The 26167-nt window shown below is 40.0% G+C and overlaps 2 protein-coding genes across 3 annotated transcripts; both read right to left on the reverse strand.

Annotated features, from left to right (window-relative positions):
- Window positions 1-273: 273 nt before the first annotated feature.
- Window positions 274-19870, reverse strand: ftsj3 (FtsJ RNA 2'-O-methyltransferase 3). Its single transcript, XM_047375874.1, has 21 exons — window positions 19709-19870; window positions 19462-19567; window positions 16383-16429; window positions 16214-16293; window positions 15969-16068; window positions 15628-15822; window positions 14684-14799; window positions 14426-14530; window positions 13682-13782; window positions 13198-13284; window positions 12972-13109; window positions 12743-12878; window positions 12426-12613; window positions 8640-8754; window positions 8416-8497; window positions 6800-6962; window positions 2144-2238; window positions 1491-1593; window positions 1107-1290; window positions 879-973; window positions 274-773 (listed from the first exon to the last, which is right to left on the reverse strand). The coding sequence occupies exons 1-21, from the start codon at window positions 19773-19775 to the stop codon at window positions 545-547; spliced, it is 2532 nt and encodes an 843-aa protein (XP_047231830.1). The 5' UTR covers window positions 19776-19870; the 3' UTR covers window positions 274-544.
- A 2250-nt stretch (window positions 19871-22120) lies between these two features.
- plaat1 (phospholipase A and acyltransferase 1) lies at window positions 22121-25880 on the reverse strand. Of its 2 annotated transcripts, XM_047375875.1 has the most exons (5): window positions 25701-25880; window positions 24971-25017; window positions 24496-24634; window positions 23108-23376; window positions 22121-22290 (listed from the first exon to the last, which is right to left on the reverse strand). In XM_047375875.1, exons 2-5 carry the CDS (start codon window positions 24992-24994, stop codon window positions 22189-22191), a joined length of 534 nt encoding a protein of 177 aa, XP_047231831.1. In that variant the 5' UTR covers window positions 24995-25017; window positions 25701-25880; the 3' UTR covers window positions 22121-22188. The 2 variants fall into 2 exon arrangements, with proteins under 2 accessions (XP_047231831.1, XP_047231832.1); XM_047375876.1 differs by lacking the exon at window positions 24971-25017.
- Between the last annotated feature and the right edge of the window lie 287 nt (window positions 25881-26167).

Raw genomic sequence — 26167 nt, forward strand, 5'->3', positions numbered from 1 at the left:
CTTAATAAATTAAATGATCATTTGAACACTGAATTTTGTATTTACCTGGAATTTAAGTAGTTCGACAATCTCAAACATTAGATCGCAACGGAAAAGTAAAATCAGAAGAAATCTGTGAGGGAATGTTGCTTTTATAAAACTGTAAACTTCATATTTTTCCAAACTTTTTAAGACTGTAATAAGTGTGCACATAGAGATCTGCCTGAATGAAACATAAAACAGAAGTCAAAAATAAAAATAAAGCTCTAAAAACTAGTCTGAGCAAAACACCAATTGTAAAATTTTGCATTTAATATTTGTAAAATATTATGAACACATTTATTGTCATTGGCATGAATTACAGTCCATCTGTTGGGAGGAAAGATGTACAGGTAACACCAGCATTAACATCACCAGAACAGGTCCAAGGTGTCAAGGGCTTAAATATGCTTTCAGTCTTATTTACTGAAATCAGTATTTAAGTAATGGACTCCAGTTTATTTGTTTGTTACACAGAAGCTTGATTGATATCAGCAAAAGAAATGGAGTGTTTATGAGTTCAGATTTATTTTCCTCTCTTCCCTTTACCACCCTTGGGCTGTCTTCCTTTTCCTCCTTTTGCTCGCTGTTCTTTCCTCTGTACCCCCCGCATGTCCTTCTTCATGCGTCCGTCCACCACTTTGAAGAGTCCCTTCACTCCACGAGGCCGCCTCACATTCTTGCCAACTCCTTTTTTGGCTACTAAGTATGTTACTTCTCTCTTTTCATTTTTCAAGCCAGCTTTTTTGTAGATACTGACAGAATGAGGAACAACAAACATGATCAGTATTTTATTTTTACTGAGCTAGGATCAATCAGTAAACGATAGCAGCTTCAGTCTAAAAGTTATAAAAACGTACCTCTTCAGCTGAGCTACCTTCTCCCTTTCAGAGATGTCGGCAGTGTTGACTACAGCCTCGGCTTTCTTCTTCGCTTGCTCCATCTTCTTCAACATCTAGGAGAATAAAACAGAAATTGGACTTGATATTCATCAATACACTAATACACTCTTTAAATTATGATTTGGATTCTTCTGAACAGCCTCTAACTGACATAGTTTCACAAAGATGCCAGGACTTTTCACTCACCCTCCTCTTCTTCCTGGCCTTAGCTTCAGCCACCCGTTTGATTGGCCGGGCATTGATCTCTTTCCATTTCTGTTTGTATTCCTCCACCATCTCCTTGGTGACAGGTACTGGCTTTTTTCTGTGTTTTCGTTCATCGTCCAGGAACCACTCTGGTACTTCCCATGGCTCGTCAGAGTTGGCAAACCTACAAAGAGGGAAACAATCAGCCCTTCTGTAAGTATGTAAATTTATCCAAACCAGCGGTGTGGCTCATATTGTGTTTGGTGCATCATGAAACAGCGATAATAATAATAAGAATAATAACAACTTCACGTCTGTTAAGCACCTTGCAGGAAGTTTGATTATCATACTTATGAAGAATGACTTCCAAAAGCAGATATTTACCTGTGGAAGGAGTTGTCTACCAGGTCTCTGGCTCTCTTCTTGGATGTAGCAATCTCACAGCCAAGAGCCAGGCCCTCTGAATCTAGGATCCGGGCTTTCTTACCTGAAACCCAAACGACACTTATACGGAGCTTAAAAATTTATATTTTTTAAACAGATGGAAAATCTGTTTAAAATTTTTAATTTTAAACTGAATGTTATATTTCCCCTTTCTTTCTTAAGTGTTATGATTTTACAATAGTCATTTGCAATGAAATCGCAATACGACTTTAAAACATATATATAAATATATTTTTTCTGCCATTTTTTCCACCGCTATTTTATAGTTAAGGCATACAAATACTCCCCAAGAACAAATAACTTCTCTCTCCTGGAACTGCAGGAACAAAACGACCTCAGTCTGTTTGCAGCCCAGTTTGGGAGTTCATGCAGTTTGCTCTTAAGACATCTAATGGACAGAACTTTTTATTGAGTGGCGTTCGACAGCTTTTATAGAAATGCTGCAGTAGGAGGGACCTATAAGGATTTCCCAAGATTTCTGCACTTGAGTTCTTGTGAAGCATTAAATGTCCTGAGCAGGGAAAATAAAGTTGTGGCCACCTAGTGGAACATTTCTCTGTTCATGTGGAGGGTGTACAGGTCTTCATACTCACTGGTGCTTTCAACAGGAACGACATGAAACTCGTCATTTTCAGCATCTCCTGATGCTCCACCGGATCCTCTGGCTCGCTTCATTCTTGTAATCTCACTGAAAACAAAAGAATTAAAACTTATTTATCAATAAAAGTTGTTGTTGCTGTTGCAAACCCAAGAAAGTTGGGACATTGTGTAAAACAGAAATAAAAACAGAATAAAATGATTTGCAGATCCTGTTCAACCTATATGCCATTAAATACAGTGCAAAGACAAAATATTTAATGTTCAAACTGATAAACTTTATTGTGTTTTGGCAAATATTTAGTCATTTTGAATTTGATGCTTGCAATATCAGAATCAGCTTTATTGCCAAGTTCGTACATACAAACAAGGAATTTGGCTCCGGTACACTTTGCTCTTTTGTTTTGTTTTTGCATTACAGAATATACATATTTACAATGTACAATATACAATATACACATATTTAATAGAAAAGGTGCATTTGCAACATCTGTATGCTGTTGTTTTGTACTCTATTGAATGTTCATCGGAGAAACAGCCTGGGGGAAGAAACTGTCTCTGTGGCGGCTGGTTTTAGTAAACAGTGCTCTGTAGCGGCGACCTGAAGGTAAAACTCTAAACAGTTTATGTGCAGGGTGTGTGGGGTCAGCAGAGATTTTAGCAGCTCTTTTCCTGACCCTAGACCTGTATAAGTCCTGGATGGAGGGAAGGTCAGCTCTGATTATTCTCTCTGCAGACCTGATTATTCGTTGCAGTCTGGACCTGTCCTGTTTTGTGGATGAGCCAAACCACACTGAGATGGATGAAGACAGGACAGACTGAATGATGGCAGTGTAGAAGATGACCAGCAGCTCCTGTGGAAGGTTGAACTTCTTGAGTTGCCTCAGGAAGTACAGTCTCTGCTGGGCCTTCTTTCGAACAGTGTCTATGTGTGAAGAACATCTCAGGTCCTCAGAGATGGTGGTTCCTAAGAACCTGAAGTGGTCCACGGCCGATGCAGTGTTGTTGAGAATGGTGAGGGGGGTGTATGGGGGTGGTGTTCTCCGAAAGTCCACCACCATTTCCAGTCTTGAGTGGGTTGAGTTCAAAGTAGTTCTGACAACACCAGTGTACCAGCCGATCCACCTGCTGTCTGTATGTAGACTCATCACCGTCCTGGATCAGTCCAATGACAGTGGTGTCGTCTGCAAACTTCAGGAGTTTCACGGACGAGTCTGATGAGGTGCAGTCATTTGTGTACAGAGAGAAGAGGAGTGGGGATAGAACACATCCCTGGGGGGCACCAGTACTTATTGATCTGGATTAGGAGAAGATGCTCCCCAGTCTCACCTGCTGCTGTCAGTCTGTCAGGAAGCTGTTGATCCACTGACAGGTAGAGGCTGGGACGTTGAGCTGTGTGAGCTTCTGGTGGAGGATGTCTGGTATGATGGTGTTGAAGGCCGAGCTGAAGTCTACAAACAGGAACCTGGCGTACGTCCCTGGGTGGTCGAGGTGTTGCAGGATGAAGTGTAGACCTACGTTGACAGCATCATCTGCCGACCTGTTTGCTCAGTAAGCAAATTGCAGGGGATCCAGCAGGGGTCCTGTGATGTCTTTCAGGTGCTTCAACACCAGCCACTCAAAGGATTTCATGACCACAGACGTCAGGGCTACAGGCCTGTAGTCATTTAATCCTAGGATGGTGGGTTTCTTGGGAACCGGGATGATGGTGGATCGTTTGAGGCAGGAGGTGACCTCATTTCTCCAGTGACTTGTTGAAGATCCTTGTGAAGATCGGAGCAAGTTGATGTGCGCAGGCTTTCAGACATGATGGGGAGACGTTATCTGGTCCTCCAGCTTTCTTTGTTTTCATGCGCTGAAAGAGCCTGTTTACCTCTTCCTCGGAGATCTTTAGTGCAGGCAGAGGATCTGAAGGTAGGGGGTTGGTTGTTTTACGGGTCAAATTTGTTCCTGAATGGGATGTAGAGGAGATGATTTGAGGTGTGAATGGCTTCTTGTCATGTCTGCAGTAGAAGCCATTCAGACGTTTGGCCAGGAGACGACTCTGTTCAGGAAGGGTGGAGGGGCTCTTGTAGGCAGTCAGGTTTCTCAGACCGGTCCATACAGCTGAAGCATCACCAGTAGAAAGGCTGTTCTTAAGCTTCTCACTGTAGCTTCTCTTGGCTGCTTTGATCTCTTTTGTAAGTTTGTTCCTGGCCTGCCTGTACCGCGCCCAATCTCCACTGCTGTGAGCTTCTTCCTTTTCCCTGCGCAGATTCCTGAGGTGTGGAGTAAACCATGGCTTATTATTCCCAAAGGTGCAGAAGGTCTTGGTCTGCACACACATGTCCTCACAGAAACTGATGTATGATGTCACCACATCAGTTAGTTGGTTTAAGTCAGTGGCTGAAGTTTCAAAAACAGTCCAGTCTGTGCAAACCCAGAGCAGCCCTGGTAACAGCATGATTTGAGTCCTTTAAAGTTGTGTAACAATAGTCTAGTGTGTTTTTGTCTCTGGTGGGACACTTAATATGCTGTCTGTATTTGGGGAGTTCATTGGAGAGGTTTGCTCTGTTAAAATCTCCCAGTATTATGATGAAAGAGTCCGTGTATTTTTTCTCTACGTCTGTAATCAGCTCAGCAAGATGTTTTTCCGCGGCAGAAGTGCAGCCATGCGGTGGAAAATATGAGCCGATTATTATAAATGAGGAAAACTCTCTCGGTGAATAAAACGGCTTACGGATTATGGAATATTACTCCAGATCCGGGCTACATGTTTTTTCCAGCACTTTTACGTCTCTGCACCAACCTTCGTTTATATAAAAGCAGATTCCGCCTCCTCGCTTCTGCCCCGATAGCTCCGCACTGCGATCCGCTCTGAGCAGCTGGAAGTCCGGCATCAGCAGTGGGCGGTCCGGGATGTTTTCACTCAGCCATGTCTCGGTGAAGCAGAGAACCGCTGATCCGCGGAGGTCCGTGTTTTTACCGGTGAGAAGAAGCAGCTCGTCCATCTTGTTGTTGAGAGAGCGGACATTTGCCAGGTGGATTGAAGGCAGTGGTGTGCGAAGTCCTCTTTTGCAAAGCTTTACCAGCGCGCTTTCCCCTCTGCCGTTTTTGGCGCAGGATCCCATATAGAGCCGCAGCTCCATTCGCCAGGAGCTCAGTGAACCTCGGATCGATGAAAGATGGTGAAAAAAAACCAGGAGAGGACTCTCTGATGTTGAGACGTTCCTCTCTACTGAATGAGACCACAGGATTGTGGCACGACACCACAGAACTGTGGCTCGAAAGACATAAAAACACACAAAATACAAAAACAAAGAGAGAGCGAAGCTCCGAGGCTGCCATTGTCGGCGCCATCTAGTTTCTCCATAACAGCTGGGAGAGGGGAATGTTTACCACTGTGTTACATTACCTGTCCTGTTAACAACACTCAATAAGAGTTTGGGAACTGAGAACAATAATTGTTGAAACTTTGTAGGTGGAATTCCTCAATAGCTGAACAGTCCGGGGTCTCTCTCATCATATGTTGCACTTCATAATGCACAACACGTTTTCAATGGGAGACAAGATTGGAGTGCAGGCAGGCCAGTCAAGTACCTGTAGTCTTTTACTACGAAGGCACGCTGTTGTGACACGTGCAGAATATGGCTTCATTGTCTTGCTGAAATAAGCAGAGACGTCTATTAAAAAAGATGTTGCTTGATGGCTCCATATGTTGCTCCAAAGCCTGTATGTACCTTCCAGCATTAATGGTGCCTTTACAGATGTGCAAGTTAACCATGCCATGGGCACTAACACAACCCCATACCATCACAGATGCTGGATTTTGAACTTTGCACTGATAGAAATCTGGGTAGTCCTTTACCTCCTTTGCTTAAAGGACACAACGTCCAGGATTTCTAATAATTTAAAACGTGGACTCATCAGACCATAGCACACTTTTCCACTTTGTGTCAGTCCATCTCAGATGAGCTCTAGCCCAGAGAAGAGTTTTAACTTGAACTTGTAGATGTAGCAATAAACTGTGCTAACTGACAATGATTTTCTGATGTGTTCCTGGGCTCACAAGGTAATATCCATCACAGAATGATGTTGATTTTTAATGCAGGGCCTACTGAGGGGTTGAAGGTGCTTACATGCAGAGATTTCTTCCGATTCTCTAAATCTTTTGAAGATATTATGGACGTAATGATAAAATGTTCTTAAACTGTTGGACTATTTGCTCAGGCAGTTGTTTGTCAATGACTGAGCCTTTAGGGGGTGCTCCCTTTATACCCAATCATGACACTCACCTGTTTCCAATTAACCAGATCACTTTGGAACGTTTCAAACAGATGCTTTCTGAGCATTCCTCAACTTTCCCAGTCTTTTGTTGCCCTCGTCCCCACTTTTTTGGAACATGATGCAAGCATCAAATTCAAAACGAGTGAATATTTGCAATAAAACAATAAAGTTTATCATTTGAACATTAAATATCTTGTCCTTGTAGTGTATTCAGCTGCATACAAGTAAAACAGGATTTGCAAATCATTGTTTTCTGTTTTTATCTACGTTTTACACAACATCCAAACTTCATTGAAATTAGGGTTGTATTTAACATTAATTTTCCTTCCGCTAACTGCAAAGTTTGGACACAATACAACACAGATTCACAGAAAATGAGGTTTTACTTTTCATCATCACTGCTGTCATCCGAGTCGCTGTCCTCTGCAGCTTCCTGTGAAGGTCCTGAAGTTTCCACATCCGCAGGGGCAACTTCCTCTTGGTTGTCTTCTTCCACGTCTTCTACTTTATCGTCGTCCTCTTCTTCAGCTTTCCTCTTTTTCCCTTTGCCTAGAAAAAAAAATAAATTAAATTTGCAGATTTATGTTGCTGTAAAAAAACCTCTCAGTCCTCATATTTGTTTCTTCATATTTTTGTCTTTTTGTTGCACTTTACAGTTTCAGATCGCACCAATTTTAATAGAACAAGATGACCCGAGTAAATACAAAACGCAGTTATCCAAACCAATATGACCCTATGTGAAAAAGTAATCAACGCCCATGACCTAATAACTTGTTGTGCCACCTTCTTAACAGCATCTCCCATCATGTCTTTGCTATAACTAGGGAATGACTCTTATACATCAATCTGAAAATCATTTAGAACATGAATGACCCGTTTAAGGTCATACCACAGAACCTCCAGTGGGTTTACTTTCACATTCTGACTAGGCCACTCCAAAACCGTCATTTCTTCAAGTTTTCATATGTGGACCAGGTCTTTGAGGTTAGATGATCAACATTTATCAGCGGTCCCTAGGACAACATATAAACATTGGGGTGACCGAGCCTTTTCTGTGGCTGCACCTCGACTCAGGAACCGGCTTCCTGTTCACCTCTGTTCTGTCTCTGACCACTGCCTTTTTAAATTGAAACTCAAGACTTTTTTATCTTTAAATACTTCATGTAAGTGGCATTTTATCCATGTTATCACCATTTGTGGATAACAGTTCTCACTGTGGAAAACTGGAGCCCTTAAGAAACTGTCTTGTAGCCTTTTTCAGACTAATGTGTCTGCATTTGTTTCTCTTTGTCCTTGAATTTCTTTAGCTTGTATTTCAGAATTGGAATCAGATTTATTCGCCAGGTTTGTGCACACAAACAAGGAATTTGACTTAGGTTCTACTGTATGTCCTCTTAATTAGGACATTTTCAATCCAGTTATATATAAGAAGGAAAATGGAACAAATTGTTGCTTTTTTAGATTTTTGAGCCTACCTCATGTTGTTAGACAGGTCCTGTCCTGTAAGTGATTTCCTGACTCTACAGCCAGATCCACATGTGGCTATTGAAACTATACTACAACAATATGAGTAATTACAGTTAATACATGATTTAACAAGAGGGAGATTACTTTGTTGAATAAGGCCCGTTTAGTTAGGATGACTTTTGTCCCTTAATAATTGATTTGTATTTATTTATTTATTCATTCATTCATTCATTCATTCATATGGTGCCAACTTACAACAAATGTTGCCTTAAGGCACTTTATATATTTCTGTATATAAATTGGATTTTTTTTAAATAGTCAATTCAATCCTAAATCATAAAAACCAATTCAAAGCCAATGAAAACTGCATTGTGTAATTACTTATTTATCTTGGTCTGCTGTTTGGTGATGGAGGAGCGATGATGACGTGTGACAAAAGAGCAAAAACAGAAGAAATCTGCAAGGAGGCAAACACTTTTTCATGGCTTTTAAAATCAAATATCCTGAGATATGAAGGGTTAGAGCCCGTAATTACCTGAATGTTTGGTTTGGAGCCACTCGGTCTGTTTGAGCTCACTCTCTGCATCCCCTTCCAGGTCAATTTCTGAAAAAATGCCCTAAAGAAGGACCAAAAACAGAGATACCAACCCACTTCTGATACAGCATGAAATAGGTGTAAACACTCAATCAAAGGGCAAGGTGACATAAGGCCAAAAATGAAAAGTAACAGTTAAATTAGGAGAGCAGGCATGGACAAACCTTGCTGAACCACAGGTTTGTCTCTCGCTCTGTCTTTTCATCCTTTCCTTCCAGTTCCACCAGCAAGCCACCGCCCTGCTCCTCTTCCTCCTCAGCTTCCTCTGTGAACTTCACTCTGGATAATACAAATTGCAATTGTGACTATTTTCTGTCAAGACAGGACAGTGTTTTAGAAACATGTCTCAGACATGGCAAAAATAGAAATACACCATAGTTTAGATCACACACTTTTTAATTAGCTGCCATTAAAAAATAATTAAATTGTACTCTGAGGAATAAAAGACTAAAATATGCTTGAAAGTGTCTTTTGAAGTGCTGAATAAGTAGCAGTGGAAGTAGTATCATTGCCCCTTGATAGGCTACAGTTGGTTACATTTTTCAAACAGGCCCGGATCGGTTACCCGCATCAAGGTTTATCGAGGCTTTAAAAAGTTAGTCACAAAACAGCTTTAAAGTCTGTTAATAGGAGTCCAAACAAAGTGCCGGAGCGACAGGGGTTTTCCCTGGCTGACCCTGTTCCTGCACACTGGCAGTCAGCTGGCTGAAAGATGGCCATGGCATTTACCTCACAACACAGACAAAAACATGGACAGTCATGGTGAGGAGCACCACCAATTGGGTGCACTGATTTTTTATGACGCTTATATGGAACACCAAAGTGTTCAAAATTAAATAAATAAATGAAACACTATGAAATAAGTATCTACATTAATAAATAATAGATAATGATTTAATGTGACAATGAAATTGTGAAATATTTGAATGCATATTAAATTCTCAGCTCATTATTATGAAATATTTTTCATTTTGCATTAAAAATCAGCTTTATAATATAAAAGAATTTTTATATGAAATTTTCAACTAATAATTGAAGTATTGTTGAGGCAATTTTTATGTAATTAAAGCAGTTTTTTTTTATTTCAAAATGTCATTTTTTTTTAAAGTAAACTTTTATTTCAAAAAGCCAGCATTTATTTTATAAAGGTGATTTTCCCCCCTGCCCATTTATTTCATAATGTCACTTTACAACTGAATGACTGTGGGCCAATCAGCATCAACGGGCTGGACCTGCCTTCTCATTGGCTGAGCCGTACACAGAGATTAGTTTCCTGGGTACCAGCAACATGAGTTTAGGAAGGATGGTGGAATTTCTTTAACTTCATTCAGCTCTGGTTACCTTAGCAAACTGAGGGGAATAATTTATCATATGGTGCCATTTTGAATTGTTTGGAAGACATCTTTCAAATGCACGGGATAATAATTGCTCTCCAGAACGTTGGCATCGACGACGCCATTATGGATACCCTAAGGGCCATTTCGCACAGTGTCCGCATGGAAAATGCAGAGCACAGCACTCAAGACTTTAGTGCTGTCTGGCATTACCATCGAGGTTATTGGTGTGTCACCCTGGACAGTTCACTGCGGTCAAGTGAGTCGACAGTCATGCCAGCCGACGTTAGCTCTCTGTTAAAGGTTAGCTTCACACATACAAGGTGCATTACGATAATAGAGCAGACCAGTCGCCGATCCAGGCAACGGTTAAGAAATTAAGAGGAAAACAGAAAAGTAAACTTAAGAACATTTATATTAATGACATATTTACAACTTTCACATGCATGTTTATGTAAAAAAATAAATATTTCAATTATATTCAATTATTTCACAATTTCATTGTCACATTAAATTATTATCTATTATTTATTGATGTAGATACTTATTTCATAATGTTTCATTTATTTATTTAATTTTGAACACTTTGGCGTTCCATAGATTTAAACCTAGAATCTGGCAATTCCACAATTTAATCTAACAATATTATATATATATATATATATATATATATATATATATATACACACACAGGTCCTTCTCAAAATATTAGCATATTGTGATAAAGTTCATTATTTTCCATAATGTCATGATGAAAATTTAACATTCATATATTTTAGATTCATTGCACACTAACTGAAATATTTCAGGTCTTTTATTGTCTTAATACGGATGATTTTGGCATACAGCTCATGAAAACCCAAAATTCCTATCTCACAAAATTAGCATATTTTATCCGACCAATAAAAGAAAAGCGTTTTTAATACAAAAAACGTCAACCTTCAAATAATCATGTACAGTTATGCACTCAATACTTGGTCGGGAATCCTTTTGCAGAAATGACTGCTTCAATGTGGCGTGGCATGGAGGCAATCAGCCTGTGGCACTGCTGAGGTCTTATGGAGGCCCAGGATGCTTCGATAGCGGCCTTTAGCTCATCCAGAGTGTTGGGTCTTGAGTCTCTCAACGTTCTCTTCACAATATCCCACAGATTCTCTATGGGGTTCAGGTCAGGAGAGTTGGCAGGCCAATTGAGCACAGTGATACCATGGTCAGTAAACCATTTACCAGTGGTTTTGGCACTGTGAGCAGGTGCCAGGTCGTGCTGAAAAATGAAATCTACATCTCCATAAAGCTTTTCAGCAGATGGAAGCATGAAGTGCTCCACAATCTCCTGATAGCTAGCTGCATTGACCCTGCCCTTGATAAAACACAGTGGACCAACACCAGCAGCTGACACGGCACCCCAGACCATCACTGACTGTGGGTACTTGACACTGGACTTCTGGCATTTTGGCATTTCCTTCTCCCCAGTCTTCCTCCAGACTCTGGCACCTTGATTTCCGAATGACATGCAGAATTTGCTGTCATCCGAAAAAAGTACTTTGGACCACTGAGCAACAGTCCAGTGCTGCTTCTCTGTAGCCCAGGTCTGGGGAATGCGGCACCTGTAGCCCATTTCCTGCACACGCCTGTGCACGGTGGCTCTGGATGTTTCTACTCCAGACTCAGTCCACTGCTTCTGCAGGTCCCCCAAGGTCTGGAATCGGCCCTTCTCCACAATCATCCTCAGGGTCCGGTCACCTCTTCTCGTTGTGCAGCGTTTTCTGCCACACTTTTTCCTTCCCACAGACTTCCCACTGAGGTGCCTTGATACAGCACTCTGGGAACAGCCTATTCTTTCAGAAATTTCTTTCTGTGTCTTACCCTCTTGCTTGAGGGTGTCAATAGTGGCCTTCTGGACAGCAGTCAGGTCGGCAGTCTTACCCATGATTGGGGTTTTGAGTGATGAACCAGGCTGGGAGTTTTAAAGGCCTCAGGAATCTTTTGCAGGTGTTTAGAGTTAACTCGTTGATTCAGATGATTAGGTTCATAGCTCGTTTAGAGACCCTTTTAATTATATGCTAATTTTGTGAGATAGGAATTTTGGGTTTTCATGAGCTGTATGCCAAAATCATCCGTATTAAGACAATAAAAGACCTGAAATATTTCAGTTAATGTGCAATGAATCTAAAATATATGAATGTTAAATTTTCATCATGACATTATGGAAAATAATGAACTTTATCACAATATGCTAATATTTTGAGAAGGACCTGTATACCCAGTTAACTCGTATGGGAACAAAATATCACGTATGGTCTAAAAAATAAAAGCAAATACTAATTTAAACCAAGTACACGGATGATATACAGCATAGCACAAATTAAATTAAAAAATGCTAAATTAAAATACACTTAAACAAGGTGGAAGGTTTCTATAATCAAGGTCTGAGGAGATTAAACATCCATTTCCTTTATTATTTCAGGCTAATAATTCAATATTAGACTGTTTTGTCACTTTTCTTAAAATATGAGATTCCTTCTCTGCATTGTTTGGTTGCCAACAGCTTCTCCCCTGAACCAGACTGATCACTGAGACATCATCAGCTTCTCAGAAGATAAAACCGCCACTTACTTCTTTGGAGCTTTCTTTTCCTGCGCTTTCTGTCTCTGTTCCACCTCTTCCAAGTCCTCTTCATCCAAATCAGATGCCAGGGAAATTTCATCCACGTCATCGTCCTGATCTGAAAGGTGGATGTCATCTTCTCCATCTCCCAGATCATCTGCAGCCTCCATGTCCCCCTTGGAGATGTCAGTCAGCACCTGATGGAAGCAAATCAAAAGGGGTTTTAATTCAACTTAACTACTAATGAGCTCGCAGCGTTCTCAGCTCTTCTCATTCATGTTTTTGAGTTTTCTAGTTGATTATTGCGAGCGACGTTTGGTCTTCACCTGTTGCTTCTTGAAAGAAGATAAGGAAAACAAGGATGAGTCGGTGGTGCTGGCGATGGAGATACCTGGCAGGTCCATCTTCAGCTCTACTCTCTCCCTTTGCTTTCTCCTCTCCTTCAGCAGCTTCCTTTTCTTCCTGATAAAGCATCAAAAACCAAAATATATACCTGGAATAACCTTAAGGTAAAATATGCTGAAGTTAAACTGCACGTAAAAACTACAATCTAACCGTTTCAGCTCAGCAACCTCCTGAGCTTTTAGGTCCGCCAGCTTTCTGTCCATTTCTTCCTCCTCGTCTTCCACTTTTTCCTCCTTCTTCATGTCAGATTCGCCTTCTGAGTGGATCCCCTCCTCATCTGAGCTTAAACTGCAAACAGGGCAGAGCGTTTATAAATCTTCTGTTACACATTTCACCAAATACTCATTTGCTGTTTTGTCAAAATGAATGTGTTTACTTGATATCCTGGTCAAGTTGTTTGGCCTCCTCCTTCAGCTTCTTTGCCAGGTATCTTCTGAGCTTTGCCCTCCAGCTCAGCAGCAGACTTAATGAGTGATTAAAAACAACTATGTAAACTTAGTAGCATTATTTATTTTCATTATTTATTATCACCTCTACCTGTTTTTATGCAGCAAAATTGATTTTTTTTTATTATACAGCATCAATTAGTTTAATTGAAAGCTTATTTCTCTGTTAATGTCTGTATTTTTTTTATTATTTTAAATTAAAAACTAACCCTACATATTTCTATTACATTTACTTTGAAGTTATTTATTATTTGTACATAAAGAACTACATTAGATGTAGAAATCGTTATATTAAGCCCATTCTAATCATCCAGAATAATGATAAGAGTATGTTCATTTGAATCTTGACTGAAAATTGTGCGACGTCTGAGGAATCAAAGCACCGATGGGGCTTTTAGACAGAAAACGACTCACCGGAGTTCTTTGCGTCCCAGGACTTTGATATCCCGACAGCACTCCTTTATTTCATTGCTGGTAGCCGAGTGTGACTCCAGGAGTGGGTTGTCAAATGTGATCTGAGAGACACAGAAGAGTAAGAACTAACGTTTTGTGCAACTGTAGACCTTAAGAGCTTTCTAAACATTTCTTACTTCAGAAATCCAAACTCAACTTTCTAGAACATTCTGGACATTCGAGAAAAGACCAATTATCTGTAGAAATAATTTATTGTAAATATGTTCCCACAAGTGATTTAGGAGTCATAAAAGGCTGTTCAAAAAACGTTTTATCATCTGGAGTCACTCAGCTCTGCTTTCTACTTTAAAGCACTTAAGATTTGTTAGATCTGGACAGGATGATCTGACACCAAATTTTAATTTAAAGCATAGATTGTGATCTTAAATAACTTCAAAATATTAGTAAAACTAATAAAAGCAGCATTAATAGTTTGGCATCCAAAAAATATATAAAATATATTAAAAATATAAAAGGGAATAAAGAAACTACATGTTTTCACACTTAACCAGACACAATATAAGCAAATTCCATCACTTTCCAATTTTTTCAAGACGGTGTTGATATTCTGTTGCTATAAAACCAACATGGTGGATATTTTGAGTAAGTTTCAGCTACCTTTGCTTAAAATGATTCTCATAAAGAAGATTGAAAGGTCTTTTTATCCATATGTAGAGACAATGAAGTTAACAGCATCAATCTTACCTCGCTGGCTTTTCCCAGAAAGTCGACCGGGTTCTCGGCCTTTAGAAAGGCCGCCGCTGTAAAACTGTGGTACAGGGTCAAATCACCATCTGTGTATCCCTCCGCCTAGAAAACACACGGCTGCTCGGTCAGTGGCAGAAAAAATATCTGAGATCTTTGCCTCCCGGTAAATTTCTAACGTGTCAGGTTATCAACATCATGGTAAATAATTATTATATACCTGGATAAAACTGAATAAAAGAGGGAAATTGTGCTTGCCTTTGGCTTCTTGACAGGAATCAACTCTTTCACAGTTTTGGCCTGAACCTCCACCTCTTTGAAGGCATGCTTGGGGTCAAAAAACTTGCTGTCGATTTTGTCTGGGGCGACGTAACCTATTCAACAAAAGCTTGTTTTAGATATCCAGAAATATTTATGCACACAAAGTTGTGTGAAAAAAAATAAAATCCTGACACCTCCATAAATATTCAGTTCTTTCAAAGTAATGTGTGCATATCGATGTCTAACAAAAAGTGATTTAATTAAAGGGAAACAGCGAAAACAACCCTTGTTAATATCAACATAAATGCATTTTCTAACTGAGGAAAAAGTTGAGTTTTTTCCTTCTTTAGCTAAAATAACTACTTTGAGACGGTTCTTATAGCCATTTACTAGTATCTGACATCAATCTGAGGAAATGTTTCCCTACTCCTCACTTTCAGCTCAGAGATAATCTGGGGGAGTTTCCTGTTTAAAGCCAACCCAAAACATCTCAAAAGAATAAATATCTGGGCTTTGATTCCTTTCCAGGACTTTCTATTTCTTAGTTCTCAGCCAGTCCTTGGTGGTTTATGTGGATGCTTTGGTTTGGGTCATTGTCAGGTTGCAGGTTGGTCTCACTTTTTCATTAAGCACCCTGTGATACATGGTAGCTTCTATGATGAGCTGGCCAGGTCCTGCTGCAGCGTATCTTCAGAGGTGGGTTCAGTGAGAACATCTTAGGGTTTTTAGAGACTGCTTTCAGCATCTTACGGTCTGCTCGTGTTGAATTTGCTTGGATGGCAACAACAGGGCACGTTGGCAGTTGCTTTGAATGTCCTCCATTTCTAGACTGTTGTCAGTACATTAGAATGGCTGACAAGGCTGTCCATGTGTGTCCTAACCTTTCACATGACTGGATATATTAAACACGCCTTTAAGTCAGATCTGTAGCTGCCACCTACCTTGGCAGACGACAAAGATCTCTGCAGACTCATTTCTGGAAGCTTGAGGCTTAGTGGCCTGCACCTTCCTGAAGAACTGCTGGAAGATCCAAAGCAGCGGCTGATAGTCTTTGGAGCGGAAAACCTTTGTGATGAAAGTGCCACCTTTGGTCAGAAACTCACAGGCCAACTTCATAGCCATGAGGGTCAGATGAGCTGAGGAGGAAAAGAGATTTTCCATTTCCAAAACAAAAATACCATCATATCACTGGCTGAAAGAAACCTCTATAGATGAATTCGGGTTATGCCAAATAATGACCCTAACAAATGGCCAGTTTAAATCAAATTTTGGTTTATCTTACCCTGGGAAAAGGCATCGTGTTGCCAGTTGGTTCCCACATTTGGGGCTCCATCGTTCAACACAACATCTGCTTTCCACGTTTGAAGCTCCTTGCGAAGAGCCTGAATGTGAAACAGAAGGCATCTCAAACATAGTGACTCCAACTTCCTGACACTGTAGGACAGTTTCAAGGGACAGTGAGCTCCCAGTCTCCAGCTGTAGATCACATGTTGTTCACGAGTGAAAATAATGGAGCAGCATCCTGACCTGTCTGCATTTCTCAGTTGTGATGTCTTCTTGCAGCATCACCACGTTAGGGATGGGTTTAATGGGGACCAAGTCAACACCTGACAGGAACACAGGCCGTTTTAGTCGCCATACCAACTGCTCTAAAAGCCTCAGTAGACACAACTAACTGTGTTGTAACACTACTCACCAATAATGAGACTTGAAACAGGCATAAATTTGGATGCTACCTGCAACCTGGAAAGAAAATTTTCAATCATAATCTGTCAGATTATTCAGCTATATTACTTATTTTACAAAATGCAATCTTAAGTCATTGTTTAAAAAGGTGGCTGCACTTGATATTATATGAAAATCTATCAACACAACAAATAAAGAATAAATTGTGGCTATGAGTAAAATGCTCGAGTGGACATGTTTAACACACTGAATTATTACATTACTGACAAATATTACACAACTGGGCCAAATGTGTTACAATGTTGAATAATTTGGGAGACAACTTTATATTTTGCAGAAGAATCATCAATGCCGTAAACAGGGCTGCAACTAATGATCACTTTGTTGCCTATTTTTTCTATTAATAATCGGATAGCAAAAGGTGCTTAATAGGAGATTTTTCAGATAATTTGAACCAGGTGAAGCTAAAGCTCTGTCACATGGCATCCTCCTCTCTTGCTCACAGCCAAACAGACATCCCATCCTCCTTTGACCCACAGCTGTCCAGTAACACCTCACATTTTTTATCTTCCACCTCAGCCCTAGACCCTTCTGCTTCTACATGTTTGCCTTCAACCATATCAGAAGATGCTGATGCTTCCTTTGCTTCACCCTTCCACCTGTGTGTCTCAAGAAGTCAAGTGAAGATGCAACTGGAGAGACTGAATAGGAATAAGGCTGCAGGTCCAGATCATGTCAGCACTAGAGTCCTGAAGGCCTGTGCAGAGCAGCTCTGTGGGATTCTGCAGCACCTCTTCAACCTTAGCCTGGCCCAGAAGAAGGTTCCGGTGTTGTGAAAGACCTCCTATCTTGTTCCGGTACCAAAGAAAACTCATCCATCAGTCCTCAATGACTATAGACCTGTTGCCCTGACATCTCACATCATGAAGGTCCTAGAGAGACTCCTGTTGGCCCACCTGAGTAAGCAAACAGTAAACTATCAGGACCCCCTTCAGTTTGCTTATCGCTGTGGAGTTGGAGTTGAAGATGCCATCATACACCTGCTTCAACAAACCCACTGTCATCTGGACAAAGCCAGCAGCACTGTGAGGATCATGTTCTTTGATTTCTCCAGTGCATTTAATACAATCCATCCTGATTTGTCAGAACCTCCAGAAGACTCAGGTGGAGGCCTCAACAATCTCCTGGATCAAAGATTACCTGACAAACAGACCACAGTTTGTGAGACTGAAGGGTTGTGAGTCTAACCAGGTAGTCAGCAGCACAGGAGCACCACAGGGGACTGTACTCTCACCATTCTTTTTCACTCTGTACACCTCAGACTTCCAGTACAAGACAGACTCGTCATCTGCAGAAATACTCGGATGATTCTGCAGTCGTGGGGTGGATCAGAGATGGACAAGAAGATGAGTACAGGAAGGTGGTGGACCGCTTTGTGGCATGGTGTGGAAACAATCATCTCATTTTGAACGTGACTAAAACAAAGGAGATGATTGTAGATTTTAAGAGAAACAGGAATAAGTCAAAAACTATTTCCATCATGGGAGAAGAAGTGGAGGTGGTGGAGGAGTATAAATACCTCGCTGTTCACTTGGACAACAGACTGAAGTGGAGATGCAACTGTGAAGCCGTCTACAAGAAGGGACAGAGCAGACTGTACTTCTTGAGGAAGCTTAGGTCCCTTGGTGTTTGCAGCAAGATGCTGCATATCTTCTATAAGTCTGTTGTGGAAATTGTGATCTCTTCTGCCATCATCTCCTGGGGAAGCAGCATCAGAACCAGGGACTTAAAAAAGCTCAACAAGCTGATAAAAAAAGGCTGGCTCTGTTCTGGGGACTCCTCTGGAACCTCTTGGAAAGAAGGATTCTTCATAAAATGAAGAACATTATGGAGAACCCTGAGCAACCTCTTCATGAGACTGTCCTACAACAACAGAGTGTCTTCAGTCAGAGGCTTCTTCAGATCTGCTGTAAGACGGAGCGCTACAGGAGATCCTTCCTGCCCACAGCCATCAGCATCTACAACGGCTCTTTGAAGAAACCTTCATAATATGAGCTATAACAACATTTAATTTCCCTTTGGGATTAATAAAGTATTTTTGAATTGAAGTTGATTAATTCGATTAATTGTTTCAGCCCTAGCCATAAGTTCCTGCCGGACATGGGACTGTGCCCGTCGTCAGGTGTTAAATAGTAAACTGAATTAAGTTTTAATTTATACTGTTCCCGCAGTTGAATCGCAGATCATGCCAATGCTTTTCCTTTGTTACAAGACAAAGTCAGCAGTTTGCAAAGTCATGACATAGAAACCAAAAGAGAGAAACATAATTCTACTCTTCCCTAAATTCATGTCTTTTTAAAGCACAGTTTGTGGATATTAGTAAAGTTATAAATATTTATTAAAAAATAATCTATAAAATAGTTGTTGTGGTGCCTTGTTTTTGTCTTCATTATAACCAGAGCCAGTTTAAACCTGAACTTAAAAGTGTCCCATGTCCAAAAAGGTAGGGAAATTACTCTTTTGGTAAATTCTTGCATACATGTTCATTCAGTCATTAGGTAAAAAAAACAATGAGGGGTAAAATGTTAAACACCCAGATACAGTGTGCCAAATCAAACATCAAATTAATAAAAATAAAAGAAAACGTATCTATTAATCCTTGTTGGATTGAAGCTTATTAGAAACAAACATTTTTCATCTAAATGTAACCAAACCTGGAAAATGACAAAGGAAATACCAGATTTCTCTACATTAAATGTAAACTCAGGGACGTAAATGGCCTCAGATGTTTTTATTAAAAAAAAAAAAAAAAAAAAAAAAAAACAACTGTCTTCATTTCTAACCTACGTGATCTTGATATAATTTCAAAAGTCTTGCAATGTCCTTTCAAATTATTTGTTGTGACAAACAACTCTTGCTACGCGAATATCTAAATGTTGTACTTTTTGCTGCCTTACAACACGCACATCTTCGCGATGTCATTTTGATAAAAGGATCGTTCTGTTTAGTTAAATGCAGGTAATGATCTCCTTTATTCAGACAGCATCAGATGTTATATGATCAGAGATAAGAGAGACCAGGCTGCTCACCATCCTCCAGGAGCAGCGCACAGATCCACCAGAGCTCTGGCTTTCTGCAGAAACTGGAACTTACGGTTCAACTGGATGAGTTTGAAGGAAGACCGAGACCGATAACCTGAAGACAAGCAAAAAAAAAAAAAGAAGAAACTTATGTAACATTAAAATGCTCTACAATCTACAGCTTTACCAGGAGCTAATGCTAACACCACCCAAGGAGCTAAAAGCCTCTGGGGTTTTCTAATAACGGCTAAGGTACCTGTTTCTTTTGCTAGGTGGTAAAATTTATCTTTCCTTGTCTTTCCAACTTTTAACTTCTTTCCCATCTTGATCCGGCTGAAAGTCACCAGTGATCCAAACTCATGAAAACAACACGTGTGAGCGTCGCTGCGCAGATGTTTGCCGTCACGCTCTCTCTTCTTCTTCTCTCTTTGTTTCCGATGTTTTGCTGTCGTTCAGGGTACGTGGCTCCACCTGCTGTCAGCTGTGCAGAATGCAACCCAGCGTCTGACGCTGAAAAGGAGACAACACATTTATGTTTCTCCTGTCCTTCAGGGGTTGCTTATGGCAAGAGTTGATTAAATCAGGTTGTAAAAAACTGTTTTTTAAAACCCTCTAGAAAAGTTTCTGCTTGGTTTTAACGAGGTAAATTCATTTTTTAGAATTCTACAAATTCTAAATAAGATCTAAATATGGTTGAAGATTAGTGATTGAGATAGATAGATAGATTCTAAGATTGTTGCAATTTCTAAAAATAGATTACCAGTGTGATGTTTTGATAAAATCATCAAGTCAATTCATTGTGATTTCATGATTTTAACATCAGTTAGGCATTTGAACAGCTAGAGGTGTAGCAGTCTGGTGGTTATGCTTTTGTTGTTGTGGTACCATTTGCCTGATAGCAGCAGTTAAAATACGTTTTACGGAGAGGGTGCAAGCAGCCTTCGTTTAGTTACTTTTACATAAGTTCACTCTTGTTAAATAAAAAAACTGTGAGGTATTAACCTATTGACCCCTTTTTCACCTGCTAATAACAAATGAACTGCTTTGGGGAATATATTTACAGTGGATGCAGCTTCTTTTTAGAGACAAATAAAATAGTCAAATGTTTACATTTCCTGATTTACAATGAGGCTTATTTTTCTCATACCCAGTGCATATAATTCTTTAGCTTTTGGTCGTTTTTATAACATTTCTTTTCAGTGATAATACTCTGTATAACCAAATAGCATAAATTAATATTTCTAACGGAATTTGGCTGAGATAATACAGGGGTTGGACAATGAAACTGAAACACCTGTCATTTTAGTGTGGGAGGTTTCATGGCTAAATTGGACCAGCCTGGTAGCCAGTCTTCATTGATTGCACATTGCACCAGTAAGAGCAGAGTGTGAAGGTTCAATTAGCAGGGTAAGAGCACAGTTTTGCTCAAAATATTGAAATGCACACAACATTATGGGTGACATACCAGAGTTCAAAAGAGGACAAATTGTTGGTGCACGTCTTGCTGACACATCTGTGACCAAGACAGCAAGTCTTTGTGATGTATCAAGAGCCACAGTATCCAGGGTAATGTCAGCATACCACCAAGAAGGACGAACCACATCCAACAGGATTAACTGTGGACGCAAGAGGAAGCTGTCTGTAAGGGATGTTCGAGTGTTAACCCGGATTGTATCCAAAAACCATAAAACCATGGCTGCCCAAATCACAGCAGAATTAAATGTGCACCTCAACTCTCCTGTTTCCACCAGAACTGTCCGTCGGGAGCTCCACAGGGTCAATATACACGCCCGGGCTGCTATAGCCAAACCTTTGGTCACTCATGCCAATGCCAAACGTTGGTTTCAATGGTGCAAGGAGCGCAAATCTTGGTCTGTGGACAATGTGAAACATGTATTGTTCTCTGATAAGTCCACCTTTACTGTTTTCCCCACATCCGGGAGAGTTACGGTGTGGAGAAACCCCAAAGAAGCGTACCATCCAGACTGTTGCATGCCCAGAGTGAAGCATGGGGGTGGATCAGTGATGGTTTGGGCTGCCATATCATGGCATTCCCTTGGCCCAATACTTGTGCTAGATGGGCGCGTCACTGCCAAGGACTACCGAACCATTCTTGAGGACCATGTGCATCCAATGGTTCAAACATTGTATCCTGAAGGCGGTGCCGTGTATCAGGATGACAATGCACCAATACACACAGCAAGACTGGTGAAAGATTGGTTTGATGAACATGAAAGTGAAGTTGAACATCTCCCATGGCCTGCACAGTCACCAGATCTAAATATTATTGAGCCACTTTGGGGTGTTTTGGAGGAGCGAGTCAAGAAACGTTTTCCTCCACCAGTATCACGTAGTGACCTGGCCACTATCCTGCAAGAACAATGGTTTAAAATCCCTCTGACTACTGTGCAGGACTTGTATATGTCATTCCCAAGACGAATTGATGCTGTATTGGCCGCAAAAGGAGGCCCTACACCATACTAATAAATTATTGTGGTCTAAAACCAGGTGTTTCAGTTTCATTGTCCAACCCCTGTATTTTGACTCTTCAAGAGAGTTAAAATAAGCAAAAATTAGCATTTTAAGATAGCTCATGAAGCAATTTAAAAATGAAAATTTTCCAAAATTCTCATCAATATAAGTTACGCAATGATTAGCACTCAGTTCATTTTAGTGTTGACATTCTTTTATTACAGCTGCATGAGTTGGGGGACGACAGCTTGGCAATCACAGTGTTCAGAAAGGCCTGTTTCTGGACCGCGTGTTGATCAGTCCCAGGACAGAGAAGGCACTGGCTGCTGCCGTCACCAGGCTGATGGCACCAATGGCCCGTGAAGCCTGCAGAGACAAGGAAGAACACAGGACGTGGAGTCAGGATGACCAAACTCTCACTTTATTTTGTATAAATGGCACTGCATTACTAACATTTTAGATTATTTAACTAATACTTTAAAAACACCTAAAATTACATGTGAAATAAAATGATGTGGCTCGGTTCTTCTGACCTATACTGTTTTGCCTGAGTATCTTTTTTTCCATACCACTGTGGGCGTATTTCAAAATTTGTCAAATATAAAATTAAATCCAATTTAAAATGACTAAAACTCAATGCAGAACTTAGCAAAAGTCTTGGGTCAAGCATTATTTTTAAATATTTTTCTCCCAAGAAACTAGACTTTCCTATAATCTTTGAAAGAAGCCTTGATCAGCAGTTTTCTGGGCTTCCTGATGATGTCTAAAAGTTCTTTGTCTCTCATTTTTTCCCACCTCCCTCATTTTTGAAGCACACACAGCACCATATGGTGTCATGGGCAGGTATAAAGACTGGAGTGAAAATTAGTGCAAGGCAGCCAAAGTTCATAGGAGAACTTTGAACGACCCGCAGAGCACTTGAAGAATTCTTTATCTAGACCTATTTTGAGGGTTCTGAGAAAAGCATGCTTCTTGGAAACTTTTGCACAGTACCTCAATTTGGGAAATACAGCAAGTGTTAATGTTTTTACTTTGGAGAGGTATGAACCTATTTATTGCAACAACAAAAAAAGAAAAACGGCTGGAAGTTTAAAAAGCTTCATCAGCCAGTGTCTAACGAGTTGAAGGCGTCAATGATGCTCTGATGGCACGTTAGAAAAAAGCAAAACAAACAGTCAGAGACCTGCTCGGAAACCCCCTCGCCGTAGCGCAGAAGGGTAACAAAGTGCTCGCAGTTGCTCCCCAGCAGGTCATAGGACACTTCCTGGTCGATAAGGACTTGAGCTCGCTGGATGATCTCACAGATAGGCAGAGGCGTGTGGTTGTCATCATACTTGTTGTTGATGCGGTATGAATCGTTTCCCACCACATCCTTCAGCAGCTGCATGCGCACCACGGCCTTCCTGCTGAAGACGGACTTGACGCTGGACATGGCGGCTGCCTGGCTCTCATCTGTGTGTGAGACAGCTCTCGTTTAGCATTAAAGATAAAATAATGGAGAAACCTTCTTTTCAGTTATCAAAACATCAGTGATATTTGGACCTCAGATCTCAGGATTTAGAGATAAAAGGAGAAAAGCAGCTCTTGTAGCTTAAAAAAGCAACATAAAAGTAAGAATAGGATAATGATTATTGTTTTCCATGACTAAGAGAGATATAGACGAAAATATTTGAAATTGCTGTCTTGTACCTTTATAATACAGATCAGGCTGGCAAAGGTGGGATAATAGTTAACATTTATCCACTATAACCAGATAGTTTCGTTTGCAAAATTATGAAGAGCATTTATATCCCACCTCCATGGATCAGTACTTTGTCGAAGAATCTTTTACTGCAATTTGTCTTTGGGGTTCTTGCAGATCTAGCTTTGTAGAGTGAATTATTAATAGCTGTCATGTTGACAGATTATCCTTTTTGGGCTGTGGATCATTGCAGCTCCTGCAGTTACCATGACTCTCTTTGCTGATTCTATGATTAATGCTCTCCTTACCAGGCCTGTCTGTTTAGCTCGACAATCACAACTTTATTTCTGACCTGTCTGCTGTGCTGCTTGGTCTTAATGATGCTGTTTGTTCTCTAATGTTCTCTAACAAACCTCTGAGGCCTTCACAGAACAGCCGTGTTTATACTGACAAAATCACATACAAGTGCTAATTTACTAATTAAGGGACTTGGTTACATTAGATTTTATTAACTGGTGTCAGAGTAAAGGGAGATGACCACATAAAGAAACCAAGATTTTCAAATTTTGCTTTGTAAAAGTTGTGAAAACCATGTAAACATTTTCTTCCACTTCAAAATGATTTGTTTTGGTCTTTCATATAAAATTCCTATAAAACACATAATGTGACAAAATGTGGAAGAGGTGTAAATATAAGGCACCTTTTTAGATGGGGATTTGAGCTGTTCAGAGAAGGCTGCAGGTTAACTTCTACCTAGACCCTGATTTGCATCTGGTAAATCTATCTAAAACAGGAGTTTTCAAAGCAGATTATTTATATTTGAGGCATGAAGGGCAGAGTCTTTTAAAGGTTAAATATAGGAACACGGGAGTTTGACATTGTCTGCTGACCAACAGGAGTTAGGTTGATGATGTAACCATCTCCCAGGTAGAGAGCCCAGTGCTGATAGGCTGGTCTGAAGATCTCAATGAGGTCACCAGGTTGAGGGTCATTAGAGAGGTCGGAAAGCTCAGGGTCATTAGAGGCCATCTAATACACAGAGCGAAAAACAAGAAAATTGTATAATTTTCAGCAATTAGCCATATGTGTCACAAACAGAATGCTTTAGCAGATACAACAGCTAGACTGTATAACTATTACCATTTTAAAAGGTACTGAATCGAAATGTAAAGTTCCCTGCTGAACCTATTGCTAAAGATAAAACATTACTTTTTGGCTTAATCAATTCTGTAAACGAATAACTTAAACAGAAAGTAATTAAATGTATGAAAGCGAAAGCTGTCTGTAAGTCACACATCTATGTATATACTCATATAGTTGGAAAAAAAAAGCATGTTTACACTAAGACACATTCAACTCCCTTACAGCAAAGTTTGGTTGTTTATCCATCCCACATCATGCTTCCACAAATTCTGCAGACAAAAGAGGACAGAAAGGAAGTTTTTTTTTCCCCATATCAAATATTTTGAAATCTTCATAAGAATTTTAAAAAATGGAGAGTTTTTACTTTTTAAACTTGGTTTCAGTTAAATTTGATATATATGAGGAAATGAATAATATTACCTTGTGAAAGAAAATGCTAGATACAAGGTACAGCAAAGAGGTCACATACAAAACACAGCAGCTCACTTGCTCAGTCCCACACACACACAATACACACATGAGCTCTTGTTTCGCCTGTGCAGCTACAATAGCACCAACACAATGAGGAAACTGACAGAAAAATAGTTTGAATTCAGGTTGTTTTACACTGAAAGAAGAAGTCCCTTGTGAAGTTAAAATACTTTTAGTTGTATGATTTCTGCAACTTTATCAGCTAAATGTGAGAGAAAATAATGGTCCGTTTTGGTGATCAAAAAATGTAGCAACAAATGAATATGGGGGGAATCTATATCTTCCTGGGGGAGCAGAGAGTATATCCATCCCATCATTTATGTATGATGGTGAAGACATGAATTATTTATTAAAGCATAACTCCACCAGCTCCAGAAAGAAATTTACTGATGTAAAAAGAAGAGATACATATAAACCATGTGTATTTAAATGATAATAATACTGTATATATGTTAATTGTGTAGAGTAATGTCATACTTACTCAAACACCAGCAGTTTTTTCTTCCTCACCATTTTAATTATCCATCTTAAATTCACAGAAAATCACAAAAAAAATTCAGGAAAAACTTTTAAAGAGTGATGAAAAGTTTTTAGGACGAGAAGCGCTTGCTGAGTCTGAAAGCCTTGATGTTGGAGGTTTCTCCTGGAGCTTGTTCAGCGTTCGCAGCTCTGACTGATTGTAATTTGTGCCACAGTTGCTATGTTCTTTTTTCACACACACACACACACACACACACACACACACACACACACACACACACACACACACACACACACACACACACACACACACACACACACAGATATGTTGACAGTCACACACACAAAAGGACAGACAAATGCATACAAAGCACTGGTTGGGCAGCTATTTTAGTCTAAAATAAATAAAGAATATGTGAAGCTCAAAATCAAATAAGTCATGAAATAAATAAAGGAAGTAAACACAGA

This window comes from Girardinichthys multiradiatus, chromosome 9, assembly GCF_021462225.1.
Source record: "Girardinichthys multiradiatus isolate DD_20200921_A chromosome 9, DD_fGirMul_XY1, whole genome shotgun sequence".
Classification (NCBI taxonomy): domain Eukaryota; kingdom Metazoa; phylum Chordata; class Actinopteri; order Cyprinodontiformes; family Goodeidae; genus Girardinichthys; species Girardinichthys multiradiatus.